This window comes from Vidua chalybeata, chromosome 1, assembly GCF_026979565.1.
Source record: "Vidua chalybeata isolate OUT-0048 chromosome 1, bVidCha1 merged haplotype, whole genome shotgun sequence".
NCBI classification, from domain to species: Eukaryota; Metazoa; Chordata; class Aves; order Passeriformes; family Viduidae; genus Vidua; species Vidua chalybeata.
In genome coordinates this window covers 29,724,829-29,749,784 of record NC_071530.1, presented here as the reverse complement: position 1 = coordinate 29,749,784, position 24,956 = coordinate 29,724,829, and the positions used below count along the sequence as shown (strand labels likewise).

The following is a 24,956-nucleotide window of genomic DNA, read 5'->3' as shown; positions in this document are numbered from 1 at the left end:
TATAGATGAAACAAGTATTATTATCACTAGATAAAAGCTGAGGAAGAATTTCTTCAATTAACTAAGCGTAGCTTTTTCACAGCAATACAGCCATGTTACGAGAAGCACTGAGGGATTCAGTGTAGCTGATGCTCCTAATGCTAAAGGTAATTAATTGCAAGGGTTCCTGCACAGGGCTTACAGTCAGCTAATATAGACCAAGACAAGCAGAGGGAAGGGGGACACTTCAGAAACACAGGACAATATATTCCTAAAACCTCTTAGTCATGGGGCTCAAACCCTTCCTGCAGGAGACCATTAAGCCTTGAGTTTTATCTTCAAATGATGATGGGGTGCATGCATTTCAACATCCTTTAATGTGATCAAATCAACAGCCTGGTCCCTGGTAAGATAGTACACAGAGTACCATAGAGAGCATGACAGTATCAAAGCAAAATCCAGAGCAGCTATGAGGACAAGCAAAAAAGACTTCGTTTTGTTCTAGGCATGTCTCTTGCCATTGTCTGGTAAAAGTAAACCAAACAACAAATGGTATAAGCAAGGAGGAAACTGGGGGCTACCCTTATTTTTTCCTCCAAATAAGTAAAATACAATATGCTAAAAAATGTGGCATAAAGGAAAGAATCAATAAAGCAAAGACATCATCCTTCAGTTTGTAGCTCAGATGGAGATACCAAGAGGAAAAAGGGAATTCACTCACAAAGCTAGTGTCTTCTGGTGGCCCCACAGGAATTGTACTGCTGAAGATGTGACAACACAGTTTGATGGAGAAGTCACACTATTTGACCAATCAGGCAGTGGACTTACTCCAGTAATCCCTATCTTATGCAATCAGTTAGAATTTGTCTTGAGGGCCAAGTATGTATATATTTCAACTCATTAGATGTTATACAATGCCATGCAAAAAATGTGCAGTACTGTACAATTGAAAAGGCACATGGGTTGAATTTCAAGAGGCAATTATTCAGTGGAAAATATGAGCATCTCTTTGTTCAATTAAAAACAGAGTTCAGCATGCATCACTAAGGACAACTAATTCCTACTTGTAGGTCCCTTTTAATGTTCACAGCTGGCAGGCAGTAAACCTACATTTTCTTAAGGAGTTTCAGATAACTACTTATTCTAGTTCTTATAGTTTAGTTCATTTAAGTTTCTAGAATAACTATGGTTAAGTTTTATCATTAACGTAATACCTTGTTAAACATACACAGATTGGACAGAGCACTGATGAGCAGGAACTCCCAAGAGACTTTTCCCAGGAAACATTTATCAATACATTACCTGAAACTTTGAAGAACACATTTGAAAGTCATTATTTTTTACCTCTTTAAAAAGAGGTAACTAATAAATTAAACAATTATAATGACCAAGATCTGTAAATAGAATTAGTTTCTAGTTATCTAGCTGGATCTCCAAGACAATTCACAAAGCAATAGTTTTTAAAGTGAGTAGCTTATGAAAGCATGTACGCAGCAGAAACTGTTCAAACAGAGGTGAAGTTTTTGTTTACTCAGGAAAAACAAACAGTGTTAGAACTAGCTAGAACTGTAAACATCTACAGAACTCAATCATACATGTCTTATTTCCTGTTTGACAATATCTGTACTCTGATAAGGCAAAGCTAGGGCATTTCTCCCACTGGCAAACACACACAGGAAGAAAACTGCTGAGTCACAAACAGCACAGACAGCAGCAAAAACTATTCCAGTATTAATAGATTATTTGTACACATTTTTAGTGTGTATTCATACTGGAGCCTTAAATAACTAGGACATATTTCTAAGGTCATAGTCAAGCAAACCATACTTCTACAAAGTCAGATGGATAAATCATGAAGCCCATGGAAGACAGATGTTGAGAGCCAAGTGCAAGCTCTAGTTATAATTGTCCACTCAAACTGTCATTGGAGGAGGGAGCAACAGTTGTGGTGATTTGTGTTAAGGTGATTTGGTCCAAATCACCTTATCTTTAGGTGCTACAGTACAACAATAATGTTAGCAAGGATTACAAGACTTAGAATACATGAGGCCAGAGAAGCAGTGGTACTTCCTGAGGCTAGGCTTTTTATCTTGCTACCTGTTCTAGGTTTGAATGTCATACAACAGCATCAATCTCCAAAGCACTGATGTTGCTAGAACAAGACAAATTATATTTTAGGTTCTGACCTTGCAAACAAGAGTCAGGAATCCAGAGCAAAGCCCAGAACAGTATGCTTAAAACTAATCTCCCTATTAACAAGGCCTACAGAGAAAAAATAAATGCTCTGCATTCTGCGACAGGGTTTTCAAGAAATTTTACAACAGCTTTGTGGAACATAAGAGGCTCCTACACTGACTTTTCATATGCCTTTGATTAAATAATACACATAGGGCAGAGAAGAAGAGATAACCTTTCATTTCCTTGCAAAGGGAGTTCTAACAATGATTAACATCAATCACTGAAATACCAGAACGTAACAGGAAAAGAAATATCCAAAGAACATATTAGCTGTTAGCATTTGTACCTGGTTTCTCCTCTTATACTATAAATACATTAACATTTTAAGTTTGCTTTTTGTTATATTAACAGAAATTTCAATTTTAGATGGTTGGTTTGGGTTATATTAAATTGCATCAATCCATGGGGGTATAGAGCTGCCCACCTACATAAGATGCTTAGTGACACAGTACTCCTAAAAATAAAAGCTAAAATTGTGAAAACATACACATTTTGAGATTTAGAGTGATGTCACAGCTACATGGCTCTAATCATCATTTTTGAAGATCAGAATTTAGGACTTCAAAGCTTAAATCCCTACTTATCATCTGTTACGTAAAATACAGGCTAAAATAGTCTGCAGCAGACAGTCCCAAATGGTCAGTGTGAATCTCAGGGATTGGGGGCAAGGGTGGAGGTCTGGAGAAAAAAAAAATTTAAAAAGAGACAAGCATGAAAGAATAAGCATGGATTAGGAAATAATTTGAATGGTATGGTAGTCTGATACTGAAATAACTATACAATTCCAAGGTTCACATTTTGTGTTAATTTTGTATTTGGGCCAGAGGGAAGACAGCACAAAAGGAAACAGAGTTGGTTTCTTTGGGTTGGGGCTTTTTCCCCCAATATTTTTTCCTCCAACTCTCAGACAAGATTCAAAGTATTTCATTAAAAACTGTGAAAATTACTTCATGTGCACAGTATAAAATATCAGATACAGGAAAGGTAATTAGAGAACAACCAAACTATGGGTATTTTCTACCTTGGGTGTAGAAAATGGCTCAAGACAGTCATGAATCAAGTAATACTAGCCAGACCCACTAGAAGCTGCTGGCAGCAGCAAATTCCTATGCAGCATACACATAAACACTCAAAAGCAGTAAGTGCAGCCTAACTCCACTGCTCTACAGGGCTTTAGCTTTTCCCGGTGTGGAGGTCAAATATCTATGTATGCAGCAACAGGAGCAGGGGAAGGAGGTAACATGAAAGACAAGTCACATTTTCAAAAAATACACGAGGAAAACTGCATTAGACAGACACAGCGGGCAAAGATGGTAACTGTCTAAAATAAAAGCAAGTCAGGACAGAGCTACAGTATTGTCCTGGTCTTACTGAGCTGTGTTTTGATAATTTTTGTGCTTTCAGGTTTCTGTTCAAGACCGCCACCTGACACTTGGCAGAAAGTGTCTATATCTGCTAGACTGGGAAAATGTTGCTGCCCTTTTCAGTGTGGCAGAATAAATACATTGTCTCCCACTTTGCCTGTCTTTCCCATTTCTACATCTTGGCCATACTCTCCAGAACAGGAACTACATGTAGTCTGTTCTCTCCAGCACATGGTATGATAGAACAGTGGGCATGACAGGAAAAATACATTATCAAAAAATATATTTTATGCCATGACAATGGCTGCACTGTAAATTTAAGCCATACGACACCAAGGAATGTGTGTTAATTATATTACAAAGTTAAAGAAAAAAGGCAATGCAAACCTAGTGGAAAAAAATAAATCTTAATTATTTTGTTATTGCCGTGCTTGCCAGAATCCCTAGCATCCCACATAAGAAACCAATTCTAAACTAATTTTGAGCGGAAACTTTCTTCTATAAATGCAAAATACTGCCCAACAAGCAAGAGGGGAAAAAATCCCACATACTTTAAACCACAGGAATTCTTAGTGAAATGGATGAAAGGACAATTAATAAGCAACATGTTGAATTTTGTTTCTAATGTATTGATACGCACACATAGCACAGCTACTTCATCTTAGATTCTGCAAGCCTCTCCTTTATTCTCAGTACACCTTCAAAAAGAAAAATCACGTCCCTAATGTTAAAAAAAGTGATCAGTCATACAAACTCTACTTTTAACCTTTTAATCTGTTTCACCAAAATCCCAAGAACAATTATGAATGCTTTTCTTTACCACAGTAAAGTATTTAAGTGATTATCAATTCATGAAATAAGGAGAAAAGCTAGAGGCAAAAGGGCTTTTTCCTTTAGTATGCATGGTGAACACAGGCTATGCCTAAATGATTGTCCAGTTGTGCTCCAGATGCTGAGCTCACACTAACCTGCATCCACACAAAGAGCTGTTGTACCACATTCTACTTCATATTTTTCACTGCTGAATGCACACATGCATGGGCACTTAACAGCAAAATGAACTGAAATAATACCAGGACAACACACAAAGTCTTTAGTGATTGTCAGCAGACACCTGCCTGATTCATCCCAGTCTCTCATATATAAAAAGCTTGCCTTAAGCCACTTTCCAAAAGTATCTTACATGCACAAAATAAACACTCCAGCAGTGATTTAAGCTAACCTGCTTGACTTTGAGAACTGCTAATCCACTTCAGTACAGCAGGTAGAAGTACACAGCTGAGAAGTGACACCACCCTAAAACACTTTTTAGCTTTGACTTGCCACACAAGACTTTATAAAGAAACAGACTTGAGACTCACTATTTTAATCCACTACTACAATTTCCTTCTTGAGTCAAGGTCAAATTTGTACAAAAGCATGCCAGAGTGCCTGACATGGGCATATAGAAAGCCTGCTGACATCATGTGCATTTGAAACTAACCTGATCACACTAAACTATAGTGTATGTAAAGGGTCACTTAGCAGCACAATAACTTCATTAACGAAAAACAACAATCATAAGCAACTGCTCGACAGAATACAATCACCAACACTCAGATCTTTTGAGGTTGTGGAAGAGTGAAATGCATACATCTATTTCCTACAACCTGAAATATGGCAAGTATGCAGAGGTCTGACATATTTCAGTAGACACTATGAAAAAACTCACCTGTCTCTAGCTCCAGAGAACATTCTGTACCACTATACCATCTTAATAACTAGGGTCAAGTGAAGGGGTTTTTTATGCATATATATATATATATATATATATACATGCACACACACTTAGCTTTTAAGTAACACCAAAAAACCCTTGTAGATATTTAAGTGAGGCACATTTATTCAAATTGATCTAACTTTTTGAGATGTCTTTCACGAAACAGTTCTTTTTCTCCTCACAGACTTCCGTCTTCAGAAAGCAGACATTCACTCTAGATTATTTAAACTTGGAAAAATGCAAGTGTTTTCTTTGAAAAAAAAAATCTATTGTTACAGCAAAAACTTGGGTTTCCTTTCAAGCAAGATCATATGATTACACGTTTATATTTTACTTTCCGCAGGAATTTACACACCCCCCATTTGCATCCTGTTATTCATTTAGTGTTTCCCTTTACTTCAGCATGCTGCGTTAATAAAGTAGAGCCTTGGCTCAGCCTGGACACTCAAGGTGGCAATCAGTGCTCCCCCTTCCATTTGTCAGATTTATTCTACATGGTTTTCCACATATATCCAACTACACAAAACGCTCTTTCAAAAAAGTCATTCTGAGAAGCACTGCATAGACAGAGCATGACAATCAAACCTAGGGCTTTTCAGGGCTTTTTTGTCAATTCTGTTCTTCAAAGTATTAATATTTCTTTTGGAAAGTGAATCTTACTGAAATAGATTCCATATTATTTAAGACAACTAAAATAGTATGAAGATCTAATTTTCACTCTTCTGTCTGTCAGTCATACTTTTGTTTATCTTCACTGAAGTCACTGATGTTAGTCTTTAAATACCTTCAGATGGAGACTGATACTAACCTGATCTGTAGTCCTACAGCACAAAGATCTGAAAAGAAGTAGCAAAAAGACTTTTTCTGCTAATAAAAATCCCTCAAGACAGCTTCTACTGGAAGTATCAATTCTTTTTTTTCCCTGTAGAGAAATCATAGCCTTAAACTCTAAATCATAGCCTTAAACTTTATTCCAGGACCTTCAAGTGCAAACTGGAGGGAAGAGGCAGGAAGAATAAAAAACAAGCAGTTCCATTGCACAAGAAATTGAGAAATTAAGATTTACTATTATCACTCCATCCCAAGTAAGACAAAAACTTGCAATCTTGGAATTATTTCAAAAAACATTAAATCATTAAAGCAACCACAACAAAACACATGTCATTGAGACTAGAACTTCTTCAATTCACCAAGAGAACACAGACAAGTAAAATAATTTCTTTTACAGCAGTCTACCTGAGATAATATCTTGCAAAGATTTTCATGAAACTGAGGTGCCAAGAGAAGTCTCATTTGATGGAAGAAAATATTTGCATTGGAAAAAAGCACTGCTAGAAATATTTGGCCAGCTCTAGCCTTAGAGCTTATACTTCTAGTATTGTATAAGCTCTAGCCATAGAGCTTATACAATACTAAGAATTGTCCTGAACAGCACAGTAATCAAGACACTTGGATATATTCTTCAATCAATAAAACAGAATATAAATTCATAAGCACTAATAAACTGAAGCTAGTTGACACAATAAATAAAAATAAACACTCTGTATTCCTGCAGGAAAAAGTGGAACTATTTTAGACAGATTTCTTGAATACTTTCACCCATGTTTTGGAGGCTGAGATAATCTTAAACTGATGAGAACAGATGTTATTTTAATGTCGAAGAAAGTTTAAAAATAACTTGAAATTTAATATCAACTTTGTTGCAATCAAGATTTTTTAGCTATAGCTGATCAATAAGATTTCATCTTCAATATAATAACTGTAAAATCTCAGTGACTGGTAAAAGAAAAAGACAATTAATTAAATACAAGCTCCTAGCTTTATTCCCGCAATGAATAGGATCAGACTTCGAAGAAACTGGCATAAAGCCAACCAATGCATCCCACCCTACAGGGCAGCTCAGGTAGTGAAGGACAGAGAGGGACAGGACTCCTTGGCCAGCTTGGAAGTGACCACGGACACACACTTCTGACCCCATGACTACTCTTAGTGCTGCTGTATTACCCTTGCCAGGATTGGGGTCAGTTCACACCTGCCCACATAACTGGAAAACCTCAGCTGTCATTTTAATGCCTCATGTCCTGCATTAATCAGGGCTTGGACATAGGAAAGATTTTGTCTCTATTCTTTACAAGTCACCTTTGCAATCAACTGTAGGAAGGGGTGCTATCAATTTATATCAAAGCAAAGTCATTTTTGATGCATCATTAAGCAAAATACAGCTGGATGGGAAGTCATATGACATATTTTGAATCAGTAATAGTTTTACTCAGGCAATTTTCAGAGGGGGAAAAGAGAAATCTCTTGGGTATCTTTGACAGTCTGCTGAAAAGGATTGGAGGACCCATTAAGGGCAATATTACTTCCAAATGAAAAGCTTTGAATGACTGGTGACCTAAGTGAAACATAAGTAGTTACATTTGGTTTCAAGAAAGTGGAAAGCTTACTTTACACAGTTACATCGTATATATTCATGCAACTGGAAGTTCCATTAAAATGCAGATAAATTTAACAGTTTTAAGCACTTAAACAGGTGAAATCAACATACAATATAAACTGAATTTTACAAGCAGTTCAAACCCAAATAAATTCCCAATGCTTACCGTCAAAAAAACTTTTTGCTCTCAGGTAACTGACGCTAAGCCTAAGCACAGACAGCTTATCCAACTTGGCGATCACATCTTGAGGGAAAGGCAGCAGGCTCGCCAGGCGGTCCAGCTCCGCATTCAGGCGGTCCCTGTGTCTCTTGGAGGGATTGGACTTGACTCCTTCAGTTGGGGACGGCTTTACACTATGGCAGAAAAACAAATGCAATGTAAATGCCAGCTCCTTTCCAAAAGTGAATGCAAATATTTGCCATGCCTAATGTTACGTATTGTCTCAAACTGTAACAATCAAAATGTTTTCCCAAGTGACTTTATTTCCCATTGGAAAAAAAGAAAATAACCTAAAATGGCCTAATCCCCCCTCCAAAACACACATTGTTAAATTAAGCAGTTTGAAGTACAATACCTACTTGAACTTTTCAATGAACATTTGAAATCTTTGAGATTCAGTAATTTTTTTAAAAAGCTTCCTATGTTTTCAGTCAAATATCAGTTGAATTCTTCCAAATATTAGTATTCCAAATATACCAATAATTTTTAGCAATATTTGTGTACAAAAAACTTGACAGTACACTTTTTCACTTCAATAACAATTTCTCACAGATGTCCTAATTTTTTATCAGTTTGGAAGAGGCTAGTATTAATTGAATATAACAAAAGTTTTAGTAACTTCCTAGGCATCCAAAACTGTAGTAAAAACCATGAGATATAGCTCAGCTAGCGTGTAAAATCTTTGTAGAAAACACTGGGAGCTCATCCTTTAAGTCATCTCGCAGCTGAAGGCATTTCATTTGAGTACAGCATGGCAAAAGTATGCCTTTGTACAGTACAAAAAACAATTTTAAAAGTTTGTGTTATGAATTACATAATGAAGTTTTCGTAAACTTGCTACTTTCCATTCATATCCACCCTGAGCTCCAATTCCAGATACTTGGATATTCACCCCTTCCCATATGCACAGAAGTCTGGGAAAAGGTTTAAACCTCTACTCACTTAAATTGCAACTAGTCATTACAAGCCAATACTGAAACCAAATAATTTATCTGCCTAAGCCATAGTACATTTTATGTTCTTTATTAAACACTCTTCTAATTGAAGAGTGACTCATTGTCACTTTTCCAGTACTGCAGTTCTACGTGAGATCTACAGCAGTTATCAATTTGTGCTGCTCTCACAGAAATGTTGGTTCTGCAAGATGCATCACTCAAAAATACTGAGCAGAAAAACATTTAGCAGCTAATTTCTTCAGTATTTCATTTAATCTGCTCCCAACTGTCATCCTTGTATCAATTACATGATGAGCAATTGCAAAAGCTCCAATAGTTATTTTTGCCACTGCTTAAAGTAAACCATACAGAAAAGTAATTTCATTTTCTATTTTCAGTCAAATCAGTACTGATAGAGTGGACATTCTTATTTTTAGCTTGTTTTTATTTTATGTTTCAATTACACCTCTTGTTAGTTTAAATCCAAGCCCTTCTTTTTACAGCCATTGCTTATTCAATTGTCACTTGTCAAAAAACTTGCACTTAAGCCTGGCTGCCTGCTCCCCAGCACTACAACTGCTCTTTTCCACATTAAAGGACATTTATGTGGAGCCTGAAAATGTGAAAATGCCACAATGCAAAATGTTGATAACAGACAGAAATACAATGTATCAGCAGAAATTACTTCCCAGATGGATAAAGTTAAACTTTCTGCAGAGTAAACATTATAAATTAGTAGTGCTTTAGCTTAAAAACATTTGAAAAGCAGGCAAAACAGTTGAATCAAGAATAGGAAAATTCTTTCTCTTGAAAAAAAAAAACCATAGATTCATCATCAATGGCAATGGATGACTAACTGCTTGGTTAGATGGGTGCTTTGGTCACAAATAATGACTTTGACACCAGCAATTCACTATATTCCCAAGAGAACATTAAATAATTTAGCAAGGTTTTCTTCATATCCTCTTATGCTGGCAGAAAATTAATTTGCACAAGCAATAGCAAAACTTAAATATAGCCCTAAAAAATAAAGCTAAAAATCATCAAACATTAGCAGCAACATTAAAGGGTATTTCCAAAATATTTTTATGTATTTTTATGTATTAGACTGTTCCTAAACATAGAAACAAAATAATGTATTTCAAACATTAAGCATGTAACAGCTGTATAACAATCAGTGAACAGCTAACTACTATCAAATCAAAGTGGTCTGCTTCTGAAAAGCAGAGGACCCGATAGAAGCCATTTAACACACACAAACTTGAGAAAATAAATCAGCACTATGTAACAGGCTTTTCTATCTTAACAACTCTCATGAGATTGTCAGTTAGATGCGATCATTTTTCTACTTTACATTTACTTTCTAAAGATTTATCTTACTTTTAACTACCTCAAAGCATTTCTGAATACTAAGTTACCAGTACCTCCATCATAAATCTTGCCATATTCTCTCCCCCAAATCAAACACCAATTATGCCCAATTTTCTCCTTTGTCACCCAACTAAAATTCATTATGTAAAAATGGATCCTTCAGTGGCAAAGGAAATGAGGGCAGAAGTGCCGGGGGCATAATGAGCAACTTAACAATTTTCCATCCATTTATATAAACCCTCAATGCTAAAGACAGCCCAGCTTCAGTGCAGAAAATTATCTTCTAGGCAAATTATGTGCTATGTCAAGATTAAATTCATGCATGTGCTTTATTTTAAAGAAAAAAAGACTAAAAGAAGGAATGTATTTAAGCTAATCTTTCCATTCCTAATCTTCTACCTTTCATAGGAAATCTGAATTCTCTAACCAAAGGCCAGAGGTCTCTGTACACTTGGTGCCTCCAGACTTATCTACAACCTTTGTTACCCAAGAACTTCAAGACAAGCAAGAAAACTTAATTTTTTCATTTAACAATTTTAAAGGATTTGCCATCTCAACACTAGCTGACTGCTGTTTTCACAGGTCTGTTACAGCATACTTAATCAGAAGTTTTTTCACTACACATGCTCATCATGTGCACCTTCATGGACTTTAACCCTAAGTGTTTAAAAAGTGCACAGTTACGTGAGTCTTAATTATTATCAAAAGGCCAAATTAAGTTTCAATATTTACATGCTCATTTATTTTAAATGAATATTCATTTTAAAGGGAAATTTTAGTAGTTTCTGAGAAAATTCAAAGAAAGCAAAATTTTATTTTGTTCATAACAACATAAAACACTGGGGAAAAAAGTAGAAAACTCAACAGCCAAGCACAGAAAAGCATGATACATTAGTAACAAGACTGAAGTGTGAAATGAAATCAGAGAATAAATGAATGTGAAAGAAGAACACTAGAGAGAGTGAGACATGTTTTTAAAAGACTTATTTGTTAAAAACCCCTAATAACTAGTTCATCAGGACTATCTTATTGCTTAGGAAAGAGGGATATAAGGAAAAAACATACAAATCACCTAACTAATGGATTTAATGTTCTCAGCTTTGAATATTTTTCATCTCATATTTAACAGTACATGTAATAACATATCTTTTTCCTATACATAGAATTTCACTCAGTGGAGGCCAGGTATATAAAATCATTTATGACACTAAGGAAGTAATAGAATCCTAAAAAAAAAAAAAAAAAAAAAAAAACCTTTACTTTAGCAACTAAGCATTTACTCTTATTTCCCACACTGAATTTATAATTACTGAAAATTCAGCTGATGATTTCTTTGAAAACAACAAGTAAGAATTACAGACAATCAACCTCTTAAAGTTATTGTCAACCAATCTTGAAAGGGCAGAGATCCTTTCCAGTAGCTCTTTCAGCAGAGACTGAAACCAGTCAAGATTCAAATTGCTGAAGGGATAAAGTTGTTTTATTAAAAAACCTCAATCAGTACATGCTACTTATGTGATGCTGGGCTACTCTTTGTCATCCAGTAGCAAATAGTTAGCTCAGGTTGGTTTGGTGCACTAAGGATTCAACAAGAGTGATAGAAACATCCAGAACACCAATCAAGGATGGAAGTTTGACACTCAGTTTTAACATATTTCACAACTTTCTAAGATAACAAGCCAGCATTTACTGGGAAAAAAAAAAAAAAAAAAAAAAAAAAAAAAAAAAAAAACCAAAAAATTATGTTCCTGTCTAATGACCATGTTACTTATATATGTATACCTCCGTTTGCTGCAGATTCTCTTCCTAAAAAGCATTCTTTTACAAGGAACATTAACCAAAATGAAGCAAACAAAAAAACCCACAAACCTTAAAACAAGTGACTTTTAACAGTAAAGTCACTTTAAACAGTGATTTTACTACAGGTAACATACAGCTACCCCAATACTGACAAATATGTATAAAAGATGCTTATTCTACATAAGACAACAGTCTTACTACCTCCATTTCAAATAAGAGGTGCAAACTGCTTTGTAGCAGATACTGCTTTACACAGAGTAATATTTCAATGATTATTTTTCTTTTCTGATGAACTTCCTTTTTGAAAGCTTATTCTGGCACTTCTTGTTTGTTTGCCTTGAATGAACACATAAATAGTTCAAATTTTTTTAATTAAAATGTGTGCTCTGCTTTCTAATACTACTAGGACTACTCAGTACTAAAGATCAATCAGTCAAAACTCTGGAGTACTTAATGCCACAAATACATTTAAGATAACAAAGAAGAAAACCCTATCTTTTTTTTTAAAATTTGGTCCACTAGATAAACAAATCATTATGATTTTTGCCTCTGCATAGCATGAAACATTTAGAACTCCCCACCCCATTCCTTGTCTATTACATTTATCCAGTTATACAAAACAATTCTAATCCAAACACAGAAAAAAAGAAAAACAAACCAAATCAGAGATAGTAGGCAGAAAGACATAGAAACTGCACATTGGAGCTGTACTTATATAATACCTTTCATCTCACATTAAAATCTATCTGCAGTAAACCCCATTTTCATAAAACTTGCATTTTTCCCCTCCAACTACAATGCTACTATATTAGTTCACTTAATAATCACTAGACAGAAGAAGTGAAGACTTGGGGGGGAAAAAAACAGAAAAACAGAAAGCGGGGGCCACGCATTGCTCCCCAAGCCTCAGTGGGGAGTGAAACATCCCCCAGCCCTGCTGCCACCAGGGGGACTCACAGGGTTTAAACCTTAAAGAGGGAGGAAATTGAAAGACTCCAAGGTATTGAGAAAATTATTTCTGTAGCATATTACAAGCAATTGCAGTGCACGTGTTTAGCATCTTTTTCTTCTCTCCCCTTACATGACAAGATAACAAGATGAATTGCAGGAACTGCCTATTATGTTCCCCCGCAATGGCGTTTCTTTTTCAGCTGCAATAATGTAACTCCCAACTGAATCAAAAAAGCACATTTCAACGCTTGGCACAGTCAGACAACAGCCTGTGATTCCCTCTCAAATCCAGGTCTCTACAAGGCATATAGTAAAAACTGGGAGTTGTAAGCAGGAAGTTTCTTAAATTGTTATAGAGTTATGACCATGGTTTTCATGAGTTATTTGTACCTGAAACAAGAAGTATTTCTTCTGTTTAATTATTTTCCCATGGCAACTATGGCTTTATACTTAGACCTTCTTCCATTTCTATAAGCTGTCTACACAGATTACTAATTATCATGTTCCATTAAGAGGTACATACATGGCAAATAAAACTTTAGAACTATCAACAGATATAATCTCTTCTACAAAAGATACTAGTCCCAGTAATGTATCTGTACCTCTACCTTTTTCTTTTCTCTCTTTTTTTTTTTTTTCTGAATAACTGTGAATTCTGAGTGAAGGGAGGAAAAATTGAATTCAAACAGATTAAAATGACAGTAGTGTCAAACCTTTATTAGCCAGCACCAAGTACATCTTTCCTCTCTCCTGCAATCAGCTGAAAAAAGCTTATTGCCTGTCTCACTTTTTTTTGGCCTAAAGGTGTGGTCTGTATGTAGTTATGTGAGAAATCAGAGCCCTCTGACCCACTAGCAATGTTCTCTCCAAGGCTGGCCCAACAGAAGAAGCAACCAAAGAGCATAAGGTATTTTGAGAAGAAAAAAAAACACATGAACATGATAAATGTGTTAAAAGCAAGATAAATGTCTTACATAAAAATAATTTCCAGTAACCCAAGCAAGATGGGTTAATAATTAGCCTCCACTTCAATTACAGGTGAACAAACTATTTCACTATGAATACTTTTATTTTGAGAAGAAACTTCTCCCTCTGATCGTAAGGCCAATAGATAAATAGTTCCCATTAGCAATAAAGCTTCAAGTTCAACTAATCACAGCAGTTCAGCCAATTTACATAACAAGAAGATACAGGAAAAATTATTACTTACATAGACACTACACTAAGGCAAAACAAAAAGGTTTCACATCCTCTATCCAAGGCAAACCAAAATTTAATAATAAGCTATTATTATTAGACATTAAGTGATCTCACCAGCAAGGCAGAACACCTCACCTTTCACAATCAGAACCATTTGCCTTTAGCTATTAGTAGGCTACAAATGCCACCAGTACATTTCATTTCCTCATGAACAAACACTGATTTCATTCTTAAAAATCCAAATCTACAGTGTGAATTTAATTAGATACCTCTCAATTTTTATTTAGAAATCAATGCTCAAAAAAGCAGGCACTGGTCTTTTCATAATTAATACATTTTCTAGCAGGGAATTATATATATATATATTTGGAGAGACATGTATAGATACACATACACATTCATATACACATTTTCAGACTTTTTTCCTAATTTGCACGGTAAAAAACCCAAGCTATGTACATGCATTCATTCTAACAACTCCAAACATAGAGAAGCAAGCACTCAAGCTAATTCCCTTCACCCCAAGACCACGTTGTCTGCTATGAATCTAAAAACATATAATTCACAATATGATTTCATTAAATATTTCCCATTCCTTCCTTTAATGCTTTTGAATACCTTGTAGTTATTTTACATCTACAGAAGTAGCCCACAGAAATGCACTTGGATTTTTTGAGCTTTGCTTATTTTTCTTGCAACTCGGTAGTTTACCTTTGCTACTTTTTATGACCTAGAGATTCTTGACTTTCAGTTGAAAGTGCAAGTTAAGCATCTCCTCTAGCCTAAAAATTACCCTCTCATGAGAGCAACGTTTCAGTGAAGCATATAAAACCCAGGATGCAAACCTAAAGCAGGTGCAGCAAACAAAATTACTCTGGCACTAAACTGTTCCCACAGTCTCAAAAACATAAATTAATAAACAAAACGACACTATATAGCCAGGCTTTTTTTTTTTTTTTTTTTTTTTTTTTTCCGACTGGTATACAGCACTTGGGTTTCTTTGACTCTGCACAAATAAACGCATCTCATGCGGTACCGGAGGATTCAAGAGGAGGGCTCAAGCCGAGGGTTCAGTCCTCCCAGGCAGGCCCTAAACGGTGCCCACCCTTTCCCGACTCCGAGCCCGCGTTCCCCGCAAAGACACCTGAGCGGGCCGGCGGCCGCGCGGTGCGGGAGTGCGGAGGGGAGAGCGGCCCCCGCCCACGGCACCCACCCCGGCGGGGCGAGCGCAGCCACCGCGCGGAGCCGTCACCTCAGATGCCTCCCAATCTAGGTCAGCCGGCTGCGCCCTCCTTCCACCGCCCCGACCCTCCGAGCCCCGACACTCCCTTCTTTTTTTTCGGGGTGAGAGGAAAAACCCTAAAAGCAGTAAGAGTCCTGCCGGCACCCCGAAGCAGCAGCGCTCCCGGCGCCCCTGCGCCGCACCGCCCCGCGCCCCCCCCCCGCCGGGCCCCCGCGGCGCGGTGCGGGGCAGGACGGCGCGCCCCCGGGAAGCCCGGCGCTCGCTCTCCCCTCCTCGCCTCGCCCCTCGCCCGCCCGCGGGGCCGCTTACATTTTCTGCACAGGTTTCCGCCGCTTGCGACTGGCGTAGGTGACATTGGGGTTCATCCTGCCGCGGCTCTAGCGCCCCGCGCCGAGGGCGCCGCCGGCCGGGGGCCGCCGCCCCTCCTGCCCGCCTCGCCCCGGCTGCCGGGAGCGGGCGAGCCCCACCGGCGCCGCAGCCCTCGCCTCGCTCCGCCCGCGGGCCCCGGTCCTGCTGCCCGTGGCCGCCCGGAGCTCGCTCGCTCTCTGTGGCGGTGGCGCCTTCCCCGGGCGGGCGAGGACGGGAGGCGGAGGCGCTGCGGGGCGGGTTCCCAGGTGATCGGCGACGGCTACACCCACTCGCCGCCCCCGGAGGGCACAGGTATGGGGGCGGTCGGGGCTTTCCAGCGCCGCGTCTCCCCGCCGAGGCGACGCCGTCTCCCTGCCGGCTCCTCTGCGGCGGTGGGAGGGTGCGCGGCGGGCTCTGCACCCCGGCACGGCCGCCGTCTGCTGGCCGAGCGCCTGTCAGAGTGCGCCGGGACCGCCCCGCACCGCCCGGCCCGGCCCCGCGCCCGCTCCCGGCCGGGTCCCGCCCCGCCCGGCTGACAGCCGCCACCGCCCCCTCGCCGGGGAGGCCCCTCGCGGCGGCGGGCGGAGGGAGCCGGGGCGGCCGCGCCGCCATGTTGGGAAGGTCACGCGAGGAGAGGGAGGACCGGCGCGGCGGCGGGGGGAGCGCGGCGGGAGCGCTCCGGGATGGCCATGGGGATGGGAAGACGGAAAAACGCCGAGCCTCTGGTGGCCGGGGAGCGATGCGAGCGGGGCTCCCGCGGCCAGTGAGAAGGAAGGTCAGCTGCGAGCACTCATGTAGCCCCGATAACAGAAAATAGTCGTGAGTAGAAAAATAATCACAGCGTTAAGGTTGGAAGACAAATGAGACCAGCTCATGGCACCGTGAGGTCCATGTCTGTCACTCCACCTCCGCCGTTCTCCCCCTCTTCCCGCCTCCGCCGGGCTGACACCGTCACAGCCGCAGGTCGCCCCAGCAGAGAAACCCAGAATAACAGGCGACTGCCAAAAATAGGGGCTTTTGGAAAGGAAGCGGAATGGCACCGGGCTCCACCGAAGACAAGGACAGCAGGACACCTGGGGACAGAACGGGAATCACTGGGGGCAAGGTTGTCGCTCGCCAAGCACCGGGAGGACCGGCGGGTCTCAGTCACCGAGGACGCGGCTCATGTCCCATTAGGTGACGAATCTCTGAGACATTACGCTGATATTTTCGGCTAAACATTTGTTTCAAATGAAAGGAGCTGCATGGGAAAGTTACTGCCAAATTGCTGACAAGTAAAACCGTCCAAGAAGAGCCCCGGTGCCGCTCTGACCCGCCGTCGCTTTCCCCGCCCGTTCTCTCCCTCCGGTCGCTCTCGCTGCCGCAAGCATCAGAGCTCTTCCCTCCCCTAGAATAACCGCAGTAAATTTTGTCTCAGCGCTAAACTTGAGAGCCCGGGAGTCGCCCTGTGTAAACACAGGTTTTTCGCGGTGACGACTGAGACGAGAGTCGGGGAGAGCACCCTTTTCTCCCTTTCCGAGGCACCCGCGCCCCACGGGGATGGCCCTGCCCCGCCGCCGGAGCACGACCGCAGCTGCAGGCTCGGGCCCGGCCCCGCGGTGCGGTCCCCCCGCAGCCACCGCTCCCACTGGCGGGAGGCCGAGGCAGTGTCCGTGGTGCTGCTCTGGCTGCCCATCCGCAGGGGCCGGCCAGCTGTCGGCATCGCACCCGCGGCGGGGGTCTCGCCTTCGACGCTTACAGAAGCCCCGCTTACACGGGTGTTTCTGCTCCGCTCTGCCGACGGAGGAGATAGCGGTGCTCCCGGTATTATCGTACGGCAAAAACCTAGGGCTGAGCGCGGTGCCCGCCCCGCGGCCCAGCGGTTTCCCCGGGGCGGTCCTTTCGGTCCAGCGGGGTCCCTTCGGGCCGGGCCGGGCCGTGCCCCGCCGGGTACCTCCGCGGGCGCTGGCGGCGGGCATTCGGTGTACTTGGTTATCAGCTTAATTGCTCGGGTTTAGTTCCCTGCGATCCTGTGCCAGGGGCAAAGTATACTGAAGCCACAATAGGCAGATAATATTAATTTGACTAAACCTTAACGATGCTAGTGCGCTTGTCAGATGCCAGGAATTTGTCAAATTATGTTTTGAAAAAATAAGTCTTTAGAATACAACATTTTTTTTAGAAAACACAGTAAGAGGACCTTATGCTTTATGAGGTCAATGCCTTGCGGTCACAGTCCAGCCAACTTTGTGCATTTTTGCAGAGGACACCAACTTTTTGGCAGTTTCTTTCCTCTGTCCCTTTCCTCTTCACTCATCTCTCTTTACAAAAGCATGCCAGCATCCTAGAAAAACAAATGGGTAATACTGTATGTGTCTTACTTCCTTCTCTTTTCCAGCCCCTTTCTTCTTTTGATTTTAGAGCTGAAACTGGAAATTCATGCACTTTCTTCATTCCAAACATATCCATCTATGGAAGCACTCTATTTCTTCCAGCCCAAACTTCCCAGTCTCTTTCAGTGTTCTTTTCACCCTGAGCCTCTTCCTATTCACTGGTTTCTTTCTCTGTCAACACAAGTGGGCTGCGATCATGCCATACAACATAAATTGCTGCTCTGCTTTCGTTCTTCACTTACTTTATCTTTCTGTTGAATGGTTACAGTCATTGTTCATGGCTCCTTTTCTTCTAATTTTTAATTTAATTGCTTCCAGTCTTTTATTTATTCACTTTGAGATTGAACAAAGATCTCTTATTTTCCACTGGCCTCAAGATCACAATGCTTTCTTGAATCTCTTGTGCTACCTCGGTAACAGACACCCATACTTACGCTGTCTCATGTGCTACCTCCAAATCTACTGGGCATTACATGAAGAAGGAAGTAGCCTCCTATGATGGACTTTATCTCCCAATTTTCTTCTGAAGCCATGGGAATTGCCTAGTACTAGCAAGGTGCTGTGGTTACTCTTCGCTCCCTAATTTGGAAATAGAGTAAGGTAAATTCATGCTGCTAGGCAGAAGTTGCATCTTCTGTACATTTGCAGTCCAATCCACTGCCTGTTGTTAGAAATCCTCTCCAATGTGGGAGACACCTATTTAACAGCAAATATGAGATTTCAGATGTTCAGCACACAGAGAATTGCAGAATACACAAAAAATGTCCTTATATGTCACTGGGGCCTTTTAGGCAGTTAACTAAAAGATTCTAAAAATTACCCACAACTTTTGCAAATCAGTTCTCATCTGATGTTCTTAATGCACTATCTCAGTATTTTCTATTTGATAATTTGGGTACAGTAGAAATGTTGCCTCATATTGAGTGTAAAACAAGAAAAACTATACAACTGATTCAGCAGCCTTAGAATCTCTTTTATAGTGTATTATTTTTGTTGGACTTTTTATTATTCTTCTTTTTGAACTTGTATTTTGTCATATTTAACAACAGGTTTGGTCTTGCAAAAGATGATTGTGGTTAATGTCATGTGGACAATTAAAAAAGGTTTAGTTCCTATGGAGATCACATTCATGCATATAGTACTCTCATCTCTTCTCATTTTATCTTTAGGCTACTACCCGGGTGTTTTACTAGCTCTAACCAAAGAACACATCTTCCTGGAATAAATTTTCTCAAACCACCAGCAATCACTTTTCTCCTCATACTCAATTCTAGCATTTTTGCCCTTATAGATATGGATTGTGATGCCAATCAATGATGAGATTTTTAGGAAAAATATGTTTGTGCATGTAGTGAACTGTGCCTCTCTCCATCCCCAGCATGTGTGAGGTCCATATCCAGTATACCTTGCAGCTATCATCCTCTGGAACTTCCAGAGCTCTCACTTGTCAGCAGTCACACCTGTTGCCCTAGCTCCAAAATAAACTCCATTGTTTTGTTCCAAACAATTCCACATTCTGCCCCATTTCTGCATCTCCTACCCTGAACAGTTCCCTCCTAAGCTCTGTCTCCTGGCCCCTCACTCATTTCATAGGGTAGGGGCTATTTGGAAGAGGAGACTTTTACTAAACAGACAGAAATTCCTGAGTGAGCTGGAGATTCACAGGGTCACTATGAGACCAACAAAAATCTTGTCATTTGGGAAGAATTTATAAAAACTATAAACACTGCTTGTTATCTTAGGGTCATCTCTGACTCATTTCTAGCTTTTACCCTACTCTTTCTGTCCATGGCCAAAATTTTACTTCCGTCAGCTTAATTCTGTGTGCTGACTTTGTTCTAGCTGTTTGCAGTGCAAATAATACAGAAGAAATCTAGTCTGAGTATCTGTGATTTCTTTTCTCTTTCCCTGGAGACATAGAAAGAAGATTGGGATTTAAAATTGTGATTTATGCATCTAAGGTTTTATGGATATACAGAACTGTTGCTGATTTAGCTGTTATTTTCTGTGTTCTGCTAAGAAGGCAACTCATCTGAGTCTTGTCCTACTCATTTCAGGGAAGTAATAATCTGTGGAAGTTGAATGAGAGTTAGTGAATCACCTATATATGGATTCTTTGGTGACTGGAAGGGTCATACAAACATATCACTGTGAGAAACAAGGGTTGTTGGAGGAGATTCTACCCCACTTTTTAAAAATTAAACAGAAGTAATTATACAGAGAACAAAGAAACTCTGTATTTGGACTAATATTACAAAAGCCTTATTTGCAGGTACTAATTGAACTGCCTACAGTTTTAATGAGAAAATGGGATTGACAATAAACTTCCCCCTCCCCCACCCTGCTATTTACATTTTTGGCAATATAAGATAGAAGTACCACATTCTTTTTGTTTTCTCCCATCCAGACACCTGCCTCACCACTACCCTTGCAGGTGCTTCTGATGTGTTAGTGTCTAAAATCACACCCAGTTTCTACTGAATATTTAACTTGGGGAGCATTTCCAGAAGTTGAAGGGCCATATAAAGGATGAAAAATATGAAATATAATTATTTGGGAAAGGAGAATATAATCCTCACATAGAAGTTCGCGCTGATAGGTCTTGGTTAATAACGGTGTTTTAATTATTTTAAATTCATTGACTTGCACTAATCCAGTATAATCTATAATCTTAATTGTTCCAACAGAGCCCCCAAAATATTATTGAGTAGATTAAAAATGCATTTAAAGATTGTATTCAAGATTTTTCAACTTGGAAAAAGTTTGGGAAATTAGTAAGAATCGTCTTTAAGGCAGGATCACGATTCTGCTCAGATCCTATGGTATGTAAACCCCAAAATATTATTGAGTAGATTAAAAATGCATTTAAAGATTGTATTCAAGATTTTTCAACTTGGAAAAAGTTTGGGAAATTAGTAAGAATCGTCTTTAAGGCAGGATCACGATTCTGCTCAGATCCTATGGTATGTAAACCAAAAAAGCATATTGCACCTCTTAGTGCAGAGATAAAGGAACAATATTATTATAAAATAAGTATAAAAGTCAGTACATTGCTTAGTATTCTCAGGTTTTTTCTCATATGCAGAAACAAGTGGAAGAGAACAAATTTATACAGAAACTGCCTCTTTGTTCAAGATAACTCTTTTTTAATCTGAAACCAAGAGGTTCTGAAGAGCTATAGAAATATAGCAAGCAACTTAAATGAAAGTTTCCTGCCTAAAACATTAATCAATCCTCTTTTTCTCACAAGCATGGAAAGTAAATTTTATATTATATCTAAAATAGTCTTCCATTATTATGCCCAAGGACCTTTGTTTTTGTCTTGAAAAGTAAAGAACCACGCATTTTCATCCAACATAATCCACTCCCAATGAAGTACTGGAGGACATAAAGCAATCAGTGATAATAAGTCATCTTTTCCCAATGGCCAGTCAGGATGACCCAAGAGAACCTTTTAACCAAGACACCAGCAGTGTAATAAGACTGACAGCCACTCCTTCCTCCTCCCCTCCTTTCTTGTTGATGGAGTAAGTTTATGTTTGTTACATGAATATACAAAGAGTTAGGTCTGAAACTACAAACCTAGTAAGAGAAAAATACTGGTTTTGCATATATTGTATGCTGTTTCCTGCAGTCAAAACACCAGGATCAAAAAATACATTATGTTCCCGGAATTCTTCCCTGCCGCTGAGGCTCACTGGCACTAAAGGAATCAGATACAGACTATTATATTTTCTTTGTTGCCAAATTAAGGTGATTGCATGCAAACTGCAAACTGACTGTGCTAGGCCCTGAACTGCCCCTGGGAATCATGTGGGAACATGCTGAAGTTGTCTAAAGGATGATTCTAACAATTTAATTCTACCAGTGATTGTTTTAACATCCTGGAAGTTCCGCAGCACTTGTTAAATTTACTAATACAGATTTAGCCTCAGAAAACAGTTGCGATGCTTTTGGCCGTAAATGTTCCAAATAGCCTACAAACACTAGGATGCAGAAGCAGGAAAGTTTTGGTCACAACAATAAATCACCATGACAGTCAGCAAATGTGGGCAGCATATGATCCAGCTGCACCACAAATACAATATTGTTGCGCTGAGACCTTCTGTTCTCTTACACACACAACAAATACATGAAGAGCTGATCATTTACTTCTGCTTTAAAAACACTACTGCACTCTATTCATTAACAGGGCTTTGTTGCTAAATTGGCTTATAATTTTAACAAAACCTGTGGTTTGAGAGGTCCTGAAACAAGCTTACAATTATGATGGCTGACTCAGTAGGCTGCAAATTCTCTTTCTGCTCTCATTAAGAGGAAAGGGTATATACAAAGTAAGACTAATGAGTAAAAAAATTATCTGAATTAGACATGGCAATGCTGTTTCTGTGCCAGAGTTTAATTTCTGTGAAAAGAAACTTGAGCTAATTTTAATAAATAAATTTAGGTGTCATGCATTTTAATTTAACCTCATAAAACCTTACCTTGACTAAGATGAGCTACAGGTATTATATCAATGGCAGTTGTATTATTTCTCATTCTAGGATACTTCCTGTCAAATCTAGTAGGTATACAAAGAGAAGAATAGAACAAAAGAAAGCAAATAGATACACAGGTATCTAAATGCCAAAGACCAAGGCTAAAACTAATATGTGGTCTGTATAATTACACAGAGATTTCCACAAACATAATGTATAATTAATAATAGACAAGAGCAAACAAACAAGTCCAAACACAGTGATTTTAATACCTGCTCAGAAAATAGCCTGCTTGAGAATAAAATTGTGGTCTTAGTTTTATTCAAATTATTTTCATTGACATGATACAAAATGCAGTCATTTCTTGAGTCCATATCTCTCTAAGGCACAGTGAGCTGAATCTGTGTCATCGCTAACAGCTAATTGCGCTACCCATCATTTACTGCCTTCTGTCACAAGGACTCTGCTGCCTCCCCAGCTCACGTGCTTAGGGCTTACTCCTAGAGACTTTTTCTCATTGAACAATTCCATTTTTATAGGCTTTCTAATCTAGACACCTAACATACTTTCCCATCCAGAGTGACTACGATTTTCTGTCATTCCAGCAATATTTTTTTTTTAATCTCATCTCTGACTGAGCCACCTGAGGAAATGAAGAGAGGAGAGAAGACAATGCTGTTAGGGCAGGAAAGTAGGGAAACAACTGCCTTTGAAGAATTAAAGCCAGCATGGGTCCTGAGAGCTACCACATTACAAAGAACAAACAATAACACTGGAGAAAGGGTAAGAGGAGCAGGTATCCTTTCAATGGGAAAAACTTGTATGCTTTTATTCTGCAAATAGTAGTCATGGCTTGTTATTTCTTGTTAGCATTAATGGAGAACATGCATGTACTGAAAACTGCCCACAAACCAGTTGATGTATTGTTTGCTTTATCCTTTCTATTTTTTCCACATTTATCCTGTTAAGTGTCCAACCAGACGGTGTTTACATGTATCCCTAAGCAAGACACAACTGTTGCTAGCTACATATCATCTTTATAGTCTCATTATCTCTGGTTCTCTGAATTCTGTCTGGCTCACAGACTAACTTTTAGTATTTAACACTTGCTTGTAATGAGTCTTCTCAAAGCCTTCTAAATCAGTGTGCCCTGCTTGCAAGATAAATGTTTAGCTCCTCAGTTATAGTGACCTGCATGTTCATTTTCCCAACTAGCTATCTAGCATCAGCTTCAGAGTAGAGCCTCGGGTGTTGTCTGAAAAGTAAGATTTTAACAATCTCAGCTATGCAGAAGCTGTCTCTTAAATATTTTTTATGTTATACACATGCAAAAGAGCCACAGACCAATGTCTGGTGTGTTCTTTTGCAGTTCAGAACGTCCTTTAAGTATTTTTCTGTTTACAATAATAAAGATACTGAATAATGAAGATACTGAGTTAGAAAACTATCTGTGCGATGGAAAAAAAAATGCTGTTCTGCTTCTTCTAAGGAATGCTGCCTCATTTATCATTTGTATTTTGGATTATATATATAACATTGTAAATAAATGACAGATAAAATACTGGAGTGGATAAGAGATATCATGGGCATTTTTTTCAATAAAAGGTCTTTTAAAAAGTGCTTGTTTTTAGTGTATGTCTTTAATGTTCTAAAAACACTAGATTAAACCAGCTTTGAAACCTACACATTACCAGTTTCTTGTGTCAGTTTTCTTAGCAATTCTGATAATCTCACCTCAATAGTGTCAGAACTGTTTCTTCAGTGTTTTGCACAAATACTCTTATTCTCCTGGCACTACAGTAGATACTATGAAGCTTTAGAAGTTCACCATTTCCCCTAGATAGTCAATGGATCTGTTATGTACACTATCTGCCAGAGATTAAAAGTTGCTCATTTCAAAGATATAAAATACTTCTTGTTATTTCTGAGGGTATATATCAGAGCCAGTTCACAGCTTCTTTCATAAGGAAGACTTACCAAGAAGGATGTCCTAGAGGCAGCAAAACTCCAGCAAATATTATTTTTCATCCAGGATTTCTTTTATAGGAATTCCCTGAGTCCACACTTGGTAAGTTTGAACAAAGGGTGAGGTTTCCCTGGTAATGTGCAGCATGATAGATGATCCTTCAAAAGTAGTTGTCAATCCTTTCAAGACACATATGACAATATTTTGAAGTAGAGTAGGATTTGAAAAGAAACCAAACAACAAGCACAGAAATTGGGTGAGCTGATTTCATCTATGTTAAGAAAGACAAGCAGTT

General features: G+C 39.4%; 1 protein-coding gene across 1 annotated transcript in view; it reads right to left on the bottom strand.

The window, feature by feature from the left end:
- The window catches only part of AHR (aryl hydrocarbon receptor), a 63,748-nt gene extending 47,858 nt beyond the window's left edge, over positions 1 to 15,890 (bottom strand). Inside the window, exons 1-2 of the mRNA XM_053944442.1 lie at positions 15,807 to 15,890; positions 7,944 to 8,131 (exon numbers count right to left, since the gene is read on the bottom strand). Of these exons, the coding sequence (XP_053800417.1) occupies positions 7,944 to 8,131; positions 15,807 to 15,862 (244 nt within the window). The 5' untranslated portion in view covers positions 15,863 to 15,890. The remainder of the gene's footprint in view (positions 1 to 7,943; positions 8,132 to 15,806) is intronic.
- Between the last annotated feature and the right edge of the window lie 9,066 nt (positions 15,891 to 24,956).